The sequence below is a fragment of the Anarrhichthys ocellatus genome, unplaced genomic scaffold, assembly GCF_004355925.1.
Source record: "Anarrhichthys ocellatus isolate YVR2014 unplaced genomic scaffold, GSC_Weel_1.0 scaffold34, whole genome shotgun sequence".
Classification (NCBI taxonomy): domain Eukaryota; kingdom Metazoa; phylum Chordata; class Actinopteri; order Perciformes; family Anarhichadidae; genus Anarrhichthys; species Anarrhichthys ocellatus.
The window spans coordinates 3,530,931-3,540,615 of NW_022280064.1; the positions used below are offsets into that span (position 1 = coordinate 3,530,931).

Here is a 9,685-nt window from a genome sequence, read left to right on the forward strand (position 1 = left end):
CTCTCTCTCTCTCTCTCTCTCTCTCTCTCTCTCTCTCTCTCTCTCTCCCTCTCTCTCTCTCTCCACTTGATGACAGCTCTGCACTGGGCGGTGGAGTCTGGAGGAGGGGGATTAGTTAACATAGAGGTGGGGGGGAGCTGGGAGGATGGGGTGTTAAGGTCACGCCTCTGGCCTAAAAAGGCAAAGCAGAATACCAGCGAGCAGCGAGCCGCTCTAAGAATAACTCTCGGGGCCCGAGGCTCAGAAACATGGCGTGAATGTAACAGCACCCAATTAGATTCTATTCAGACCAATCAACAACAAAGAAACAATAAGATTGATCATTTAGCAGTGTGAAACAAATGTCCACACTGTGATCACGTGACTCCAGCAGCAACCCTGGCTGGTGGGATAAAGTTACCTTGAAGCTCTCTCTCCTCTGTTTCCCTTCTAACGCCCGTCTGTCCCCGTGGTCGATCTAATTCCGTCGGAGCGGGTAGAGGGGAGGGGAAAGCTACAGCCAGAGCACCAACCAGGCAAAGGGCAAAAGACAGTGACCACCTTAACTTGGTCTCTGTCCGTCTCCCCGGCCTCATCCACTGGGACGGAAGTCAGCTCTCCGGACCACCTGGCACCTTTGGACCCATGAGAAGCGTCTGACTTTTGGAAAAACACAGATTTGACAAATGAGAATGGGAGAAGAGGTGTAGCGTTACCAGTTTGGGTTTTCTTTTTTTCCTGCATAACTTCAGCATAACCAGTCATTCACGAGACGTTTCTAGATTGGAATTAAACACTGGGATTAAAAAGCGTGCAGAGGAGTTGAGGATCTACCATAAATATTTGTATTCATGGCGACTTAATCTGCACAAAGGATTTACCGTTCTGTAACTATGACTGAAGCAGTTGAAGGTAAAGTACATTATTAAATTTCAACACTTTATTACATAAAGGCTGCCTGCCATAATGTATATATATTAAGCTCTTTCACTGTGTTTTGTTTTGTCCTATGTTTTGCTGTCTGGTGTGTAGGGGAATTTCATGATTGGAAGTATCTAAAAATATGGCGCTATCATGTATCTGTCTGCTATTTGTAATGCAGATTTAAGACCCCTGTGACATCTACAGTCAGTCAGCATCAACACTGTACTTCTTGTTACGTGTAACCAGTAACTGAAGCAGTTTTATGTGCATTGGTCGGGGAGACTGGTAGTAGTAACACCTTGTGTTTGAGCGTCAGTATCTAATTTATGGAAGAACTTTATTGAAAGATAAAAAGTAAACAGTTTGGAATAAAATTAACCATTTAAAGTGACAGTTTATTTATTCTGAAACTTTGATTTTAGCACTGAAACAGTTGCTCTCTGTGTGTGTGTGCGTGAATGTGGACTGAACTTCTGAATGTGCATGTGTCACAGAGGCCTAAGGGTCCGATATCAGTCACAGTTGGGGTAAATGTGGACGGCTGCCCCCGGGCTGCAGGCTTTGTGGTGCCCCGAGCAGCATTCACACAGCTACCTGTTGTAGCATGTGGGTTTGGAGTTAGCATGAAGATAATGAAACATGTCCATCACATTAATTCATTATATTGAGTTCATTATATTGTAGAAAGAAGTTATTGTCACGAGGGAACAATTTATAATCTAGTCGGAATAAGTTATCATCTTGTGGGAACAAGTTCTTTATTTTGTGCGCACATGAAAATTATAAAAGTACAAAAGACAAATTTATTCAATTTTGATAGTTTTATGCTTATGATCTGACTCTCGCACGTTTTCATTCTGGTAGAAACTGAAATGTTGATTAATATGAACAGTCCCTCGTGAATAAATAAATGTGCGCACAAGTTATTAAATGTATTCTCATGTAAATGTTGTTTGATGACCTCAGCACTGGTCTGCCCACCTTCAAACCTGACAAGAGAGCTGATTAACAAGAATAACACTGTGCGGGTGCTGCAGGCCTCTTAGAATAAGATAACGAGATGGTGATTATCCTCGAGCGAAGACTGTTTTATTGTGTTCACAACGTATGCAATGTAAATGTATTCACTGCGTTTTCTCAAGATTAAATATGATGACACAAGTTCAAGTTGCTTCTCTGGAATTTAAAACAAACTCCTGTCGCTGATGAAGACATTTGGTTATAAAGCTCCGGAGAAAGTGAGTGAGTTGAGAGAATGAGTCAAGAATGAACTTCCACGCTAATAAATGATGCTCTTATGGTGTTAATGTTAATTTATTAAGACTGAATAAGACTCGTGGTGCGAGCTTTATTCTCTAGAACTGTTGATGTCTTCCTCTATAGGGTTTCTCCTCACTCTTGATGAGGACTGACTCGTGCAGGCTGTAAAATATGGAATCTCATCTTCCTGTCAGAAATAACATTATTATTGAATCTCAGATGTTTGTGCTTAAAAACGCATGAGAACAATTTGGCGTCTTGAGGTAATTAAGTCCAATCAGTTAAGTGAAGATAACAGAACCTGATATTTTGGGACTCAAGTTAATTCATTTTGTGTCTCATGATAACAGACAATAAGAACTTATTGGGAAATTGCACTTGGCTTCCCTACAAGAAAGAAAACGTATCACATCTTATAAATATTAAATGCGCTGATACTACCATGCATTTCCATTTAAAAGACTATTCAAAAAGTTCAAAAGGTATTGAATATATAGTTGCTCATGTAGTTTTTGGCAGCAAGTGTGTTGAAGAGTAATCATGGGAGTTATGACAGTTTGTTTACAAAGTGTCTGCTATGGAAATACTTGGGGAAGTGAGTTTATGTTTGTGAGGCAGATGCAATATAAATATGTGGCTGTAAAATAGAAGAAGTCTCGTGGAAGGATGTGGAAAACTAACATTTGTTTCCCAATTCCATCTATTTTGTATTTGTGCACATTTTTGTATAGATTACAAATAATGGGCCGAGGCTTTGTGATTCTTTTTCTGTATTGCTTTATATCAAGGATGGGATGTCTGCACGTCCTGTAATCCATTTCCTCATACTCATTATTGCATCCTAAATGCTATAAATGGACAGTGTGCAGTGTCAACACTAACATTACAGCAAATGCACAACCCCTATGCTAGCTGGAGACATGGAAACCTGACCTGATTATAACACCGTACTCAACCAGCCGGATCGTTGCGGTCTCTCGGCTGCGCTCCGTGCACTCGTTAAGGAAATGTTATGACTGCACTCCCCTGTTTTCTGACTGAACAGGCAACCACGAGCTCCTAATGACTGCTCTGAGCTGAGCTGTCATGGATACCCAGAGTAACAACAGAAATGTCATCCACAGTGTGGAGACAGGTCGGCCATAAAAGGAGGAATCGTACATGGACGGCTGGTCAAAACCATTTAGAGTTGGGCTTTTAAAAAGTGCTGGTTAACAGAGGTATTAAAATGAATGGAAAGATTAACACATTATTCATGCTTTAATGCTCAGTGTTAACGTCCAAAAAGTGGTCAATACGAGTACATTTTATGACAATCTGGTTATTAAGATTTTGATATTTTTGGCCTGATAGGGGCACCTGAGGAAAGGTCAAAGGGTGAGTGGAAGCCATGGTGTGAAGGTTTCAGTCGTTTATTGCTGTATCATTAGAAGAGGGATCGGAGAGCTTATTTTCACCTTAGTACAGTTAAACATGACGAAACTGAAAATCTGATCAAGATACGTTGTCAGTGACCGAAGTCTTGCATGGATTGACCAGTCAGCATTCTTAGTCACAAACTGTGGTTTGGGTCTGATGACTGATGCTGATTTTCATGAACTTCCGTGCAGAAACCTGAATAGAGAAGTGAGGACTCAGGAAGACGGGACTGTACGTGGTCAAATCCATCCATAGACTACTATGACAACTACTGAAATGTCCTGCTTGAGCTATCAGCCTCCACAACAAGGAAGCCTCACATCGGTTGTGACTATTGTTAGAAATAAACTTCTTCCTCCTCAAAAGTCGAAAGCAATGGGACTGCAATCTCTATAGGTTTTTGTGTAGTTTGTGTAGAGTGTATGAGTTAATAACATGGCCAAGGGTACATTGTTGATGGGTATTGTCAGCTTGATTGTTTGTTAGCATTGGTTAGCTCGCATGATAACTATTGAAATGTAAGAGAAACATGATACTTTTTACTGCCACGCCAACCGTCCCACTGTAGCCACCGGGAGGTTTTACATGTCGTCATCACTCGTATATGACCTGACCTGTTGGGAGTCATGCAGAGTAATGAGGTTAGACAGAGGTGTGTATGTGTGTGTGTGTGTGTGTGTGTGTGCGTGTGTGTGTGCGTGTGTGTGTTTAGAATGCGGCCGAGCTGCTTGAGTCAGCAGTAATGGAGAAACCTTCAGTCGCTGCCAGCAGGGAGGTGAAGAGAGTGGACAGGTGGCCTGAGCGTCACTAACACAACCACACAGTGACAGTACTGTAGCAGCCACAGTGTGACTGAGTTTAACCGACAAAGCTAATCCATTATCAGTGCTACAGGTTCACTTGTCGTCTCGTACTACAGAAACAAAGCAGATTGCACTGGTTCCCGTTTGGCTGTAATAACAACACAAGTTACTATTGCTCAAGTACAAAGTCTGAGTACCTTTTCTACTTCTAGTACACATGATGGCACACAGCTCTCAGTGTTCATTTGTGTCAATGTAGGCATATTAATGTGAAGTAGTGTGTTGAGCATGTAGAATATTTAGGGAATAAGAAATAAAAACTGTTCCATTGATGGTCATATTTCTTGCACTGTATCTGATCACAGTTTCTTGGCTCCTCAGCACGGTCATCGACCACCACCATGGTCATCGACAGCAAGAATGTAGACGCTGCGCGAGGGCCCAAGAAGACGTTTACGGATGATCTCCACTCTACCTTCAGCTCCCCACTAGCCTGGATCTTGGTCCTGGCTCTAATCATTACGTGGTCTTGTGTTTTTGTCATCATGTTTGACCTGATGGACTACAAGACCGTTTCAGGTGAGGAGAGGTGTCTGCTGGTCATTTGCACTTCTGGTGATTGTGGACTCTCAGCTCCTCCGTCTCAGAAACAGGTGTGAATTGTTAAAGTATAAACTCTCGGGTTGATCTCATGAACATACATTTTTATACCAGCTTTTATTCAGCCAGCCAAGTCAGTCCGACTCTGGTGCATTCGGCTCTCTTCTGGCCTTACATGGCCGCCAGATCACCTCGGTTTTGAGGGTTAGAAATTTGGTGAACTCGATACGAGACTCCGGTCCAGTTAGAGGCACTCCAACAGGTTTTTGGACAATGTTGCCGCAAAAACAGGGTGTCAAGTTTAGCATCCAGGCTACAGTATGGTGTAATTTATAAATCTAGAAATATACATTTGGTTGGAGATTGTAAGCAGATCTGTTTTCTACAGCAAAGTGTAAATGATTGTTTTGTATTGTTCTAAAGGCTTTGGACTGGACTTACAGATCATTAGGTTTGATTTAGTGCGTCAACATTTCCAAGGATTTAGATTTAGTTTCAGGAGAGAAAGATACACGACGAAGCAAAACAAATGATATGTATGTATGCAATGTAACAAATTATTCATAATTGTTTAAAGTTTTTAGCAAAGCTACAAGTGGATTCTAGTAGAGCATTTAATGACTATTAGACCTGCACAGTTGTTGTGCAAGAAAGACTCCCTTTCATTCTAAAAAAGGAGAAACGTTTTTATAAATTGTTATATTTTGTCTTATCATGAATGTTGTCTTTTGTATCTTTCTCTTTCTTCCTTTTTGTGCTCGCTATCTATCTTAATGTTTTTGTACAGCACATTGAAGTACCCTGTAGATAAGAACTAATCATTTCACTTGTTCATATGTAACAGCGGCATTACTAAGTTGCAAGCATTGGTTCCATTTCTCCTCACAACATTAAAACTTCATTCATTTCTGTTGTGTTCGCCTCCACTCAATCTTCTAACCTTAACATCAACATCGGACTTTATTCCTCCTTTATTCCCTAAATTATGATTCTTACTGTAAACTAGAAACCTGTATAATGTAGCAAAACCAAAACGTAGAACTTAGACTACAATATTGCGAATAAAATATCATTCATATTCACAATTTCACCTTGAAACAAAGGACGACAAATCGGTTGATATCAATAGAAATATCAACTTCTCTTTTGTTCTTTCTGACAGTATTGATTTAAATTCATGTAACGATGTCACAGGCATCAGTACATCTTTATCATCACCTTCATCATCTTCATCACCACCATCATGGAAATCCTCTCTTTGCTTCACTCTGCTCAATGTCTTTGCTTATTGCCGCTGTGTTTCTCATCCAACCAGGTCGGCCACCTCCTGTCAGGAAGGTTTTAAAGGATTCAGGCCGTAGAGGCAAGGCACCTTATCTGCTACTAACCTCTTCCTCAGAGCGGAAGCTTTCTCTGAAGGCGCTGATAAAAACTATTAACGATCTCACATCGACTGCTAATATTAGCCATCAATGCTAGAAGCTCCTAAACAGAGCACAGTTCACAGTGCAAGCTTCTGCATCTCTGTCTGATACTGACAGTATTATATTCCTGATGTACAAAATGTTTTGAACAGTTTGTAGTTTAGTTTGTGTAGAACAAATATTTATGTTTTTCATTTGCTTCAGGTGAGCTTGATTTACCAAAAGTATAATAAATCAATCTCATCTGAAGTCTCTGCCTTTAAAATGCATTTGACTGCTACCTCTTCTTTTTCTACATCGTTTATTTTGCCTGATGGGTTCTTGTGTGGATCTGGTTGCAGTCAGGGCTCGGAAAACGTTGAAATATGCAAAAGTATTCTCTGTAAGTTAATTGATGAACAATGCATTGGAGACAGAGATAATATGCATTACTTAATGTCTTTAATAAGGAGAACAATATTTAGTTTTCTGCAGTGGTTCAGATCTTTTTAACTGCCCTGATTGAAAAGGAACCATGTTTCTAAAGTGTTTGCACCGGGAGCACCGGTCCTCCTTCATCAGTTTATATCTAAGCACTGGGAGACTCCCGGTCTGTTGAGTATGAAGCTAAATTAAAAACGTAAATGCGATGAGAAGAATCAGATAAGAAGCCATGAGTAATAACTTGATGAAAGAGGGTCAATGGGATTTTTTCAAATGCTTTTTGCACAGCAGTGATGTACAGTATAAGGCCTTTGCTGTGGTTAAACTGGAAGGTGGGTGATGCCTGTTCCCAACAGAATATTGATCAATTCCAGAAATCCAGATTCAGCTCCTGTATCCCCCCCCCCCCACAGTTTAACCCTTTGCTATAGAGCTGATGTTTTCTGACATCTCCTCAATGCAGATGAACGTCTGCATTGAGGAGATGTTTGAGTAAGAGCACAGAAACTGTTACTGAAACTGGATGCGTTTGGATTTAGTTTGAAAAAACAACTTCCGTCCAACTAGATGACTGTATTCGTGTCCCTGCTTCACCAGGAGGCCTCAGCAAGATCGGCTCGGACCCCATGAAGGCGGTGAACTATGCCGTGGAGGAATCGACAAACGTGATCAGTGTGATGTTAAAATTTGTCATCAACCTGGTTGCTCCTGAAGAAGACGAAGGTACAGTCAATGTACACATTGGTTGAGAAACAAAACAGTGCACGCATCTCATAAAGCTCAGAAAAGCACAAAAACATTTTGATCAAATTATGACTTGGACTTGATTTGACTCCTCTCCTCTTTCCTAGGAAATCTCTACGCGGTGAGAAAAAAAGGTTTGTACTGATGCAACTTCTTGATGCATTTCCTGTTGCAGTCATCGTTGTGCTGCAGCCTCGCTCGCCGCTGTGAATGTCGTGTACATGCTGCGCTGCATTACATGTGTTGTTCTTTATATTGTTTTAGCAAATGCATCTCAAACAAACATCTCACAAAAGGGATTCTGTTGCTTTAATGCAATTCATAACCGCACATGTACTACAAAAACTCACTTGACTTCATCAGGCAATATTTTTCATTTGTAAAGGTCTTTACACACAAGGGGGGCGATTTTTTTCTTGTCAATATTGTTTTGTCATGACTTTTTTTTGCGCAGCCAAAAAATGACCTCATTTATTTCGAAAAAAGGTTGATTTTTCTGAGCTTTCTCACAGCGAAAATAAAGGCATCAACTAACTGCGTTGTGCGGAAGGGACATATTCAAAATGTCCACTATATTGCGTAGAGCAACAAACCATTACAGCAAACTTTATTAATAGTTTCAACCTTTACAATTCTTAACTTTCACAATAAAAGCCCTAGACATATCCTCTGCCTGCACAAATCTATTCGAACCTTCCATCATAAAAATGCTGCAACAGTTGCAAATTTTGCATTTTCGTGTTGTTTATTCGTCATAATGCCGATGTGTAGAGGCCTTACAAGTGGCGAATATTATCTAATAAACTGAAATCAATGGGTGAGAATCCTAAAGATGGATAATGATGCCACTGCAGGAATCGTCTGCCTTCATAGGCATAGAAATAGAAAACACGTGTGGCTGAGGGACTGGGGGGCATTGTTGTGATGGAGTTTCATGCTGACTTGATGTATGAACAATCTCAAAGATTCAACATGGTTGGAGGAGGAGGAGGAAGGGGAGGTGAAGATTAAGAAAGCAAAAGGTGTTTTATGATTATTATTTTTCCATGAACGTGTGGATACAATCAATCCTGTCCCTCACCCTTGTAACAGTAATGACGGCAGTGAATCACAACACTAGCAATATTTAAAGGTGTTCATTGTTCTGCTGCCCTAATAACCCGTCTGATAAGAAGCTCGTCTGTTTCTCACTAACTGCTTCCACTTCTATTAAAGCTGTATTTGATGTGAATTAGCATCCAAACAGTAACACGCTCGATCCTGTTAAATGTGCAGTTTGGTTTAGTTGCTGATTAACATTTCTCTTTCTGTGTTCTAGGAGAATTTCTACCCTCTCGAAGTAAAGGTATGCCCCTCTGGTTTGAGCGTGATTGTTTACAGACGAGAAGAACGGGGAAACTTCTCAATGTGTTCACCGTGATAGGGTGATGGGATGCTAGTTTCCTTTTCAAACCTAACTTTACAAACTAAGTGTTAACATCTGCAGCTCAGTTTTACGGCGCTTTATAGTGAGTTTAAGCTCATTGTTTAGCTGAAAAAAAGCTGTGAAACATTCTGTAAAACTATACTTGCTCAGCAGCAAACAGCAGCCAGACACAGTTAGAGACCAGCCGGGGGACATAGTTGAGCATTTAGCAGCTAAAGTGACAGATATTTCACACCAAAAACAGAACTAAGAGAATATTGTATTTAAATGTACAGGTTGACACAAACATGATTCAAAATGAATGATCATGTTGCTCCGTAACTTCTGAAAATGTTCCAAATCACTAAAGTAATATAAATTTGTGAATATTTTGCGAAATAAATCAGTTCCTGAAACTTTAAGTTAACTCATTATGTTGTGTGATGAGGCTGTACGATACACTTTTAGTTAGTTGCTCCACAACTGCTGCATATTTATTACTTATTACTTCATTGCTTACCGAACTATACATATTGATGAGTAACATTTAAGTTGCTCATTCATGCCCCTCCTTGCTTCAGGGTAATCTGTTGTTTCTTACAGTTATAGGAATGCAAGTGATTGAAGTTGTGGAGGAGGACGAAGAAGAGGTGGGAGATAACGAAGGAGAAGAAGGAGGGGAGGCTGCAGGGGAGGAAGAGGAG

The 9,685-nt window shown here is 40.5% G+C and overlaps 1 protein-coding gene across 1 annotated transcript; it reads left to right on the forward strand.

The window, feature by feature from the left end:
- Window positions 1–72: 72 nt before the first annotated feature.
- LOC116393733 (triadin-like) lies at window positions 73–9,667 on the forward strand (the record flags this gene model as incomplete). Its single annotated transcript, XM_031866295.1, has 6 exons — window positions 73–891; window positions 4,767–4,964; window positions 7,430–7,555; window positions 7,684–7,710; window positions 8,895–8,921; window positions 9,585–9,667. Coding segments are annotated over exons 1-6 (480 nt in total), but the record flags the coding sequence as incomplete, so codon positions are not given.
- Window positions 9,668–9,685: the final 18 nt, after the last annotated feature.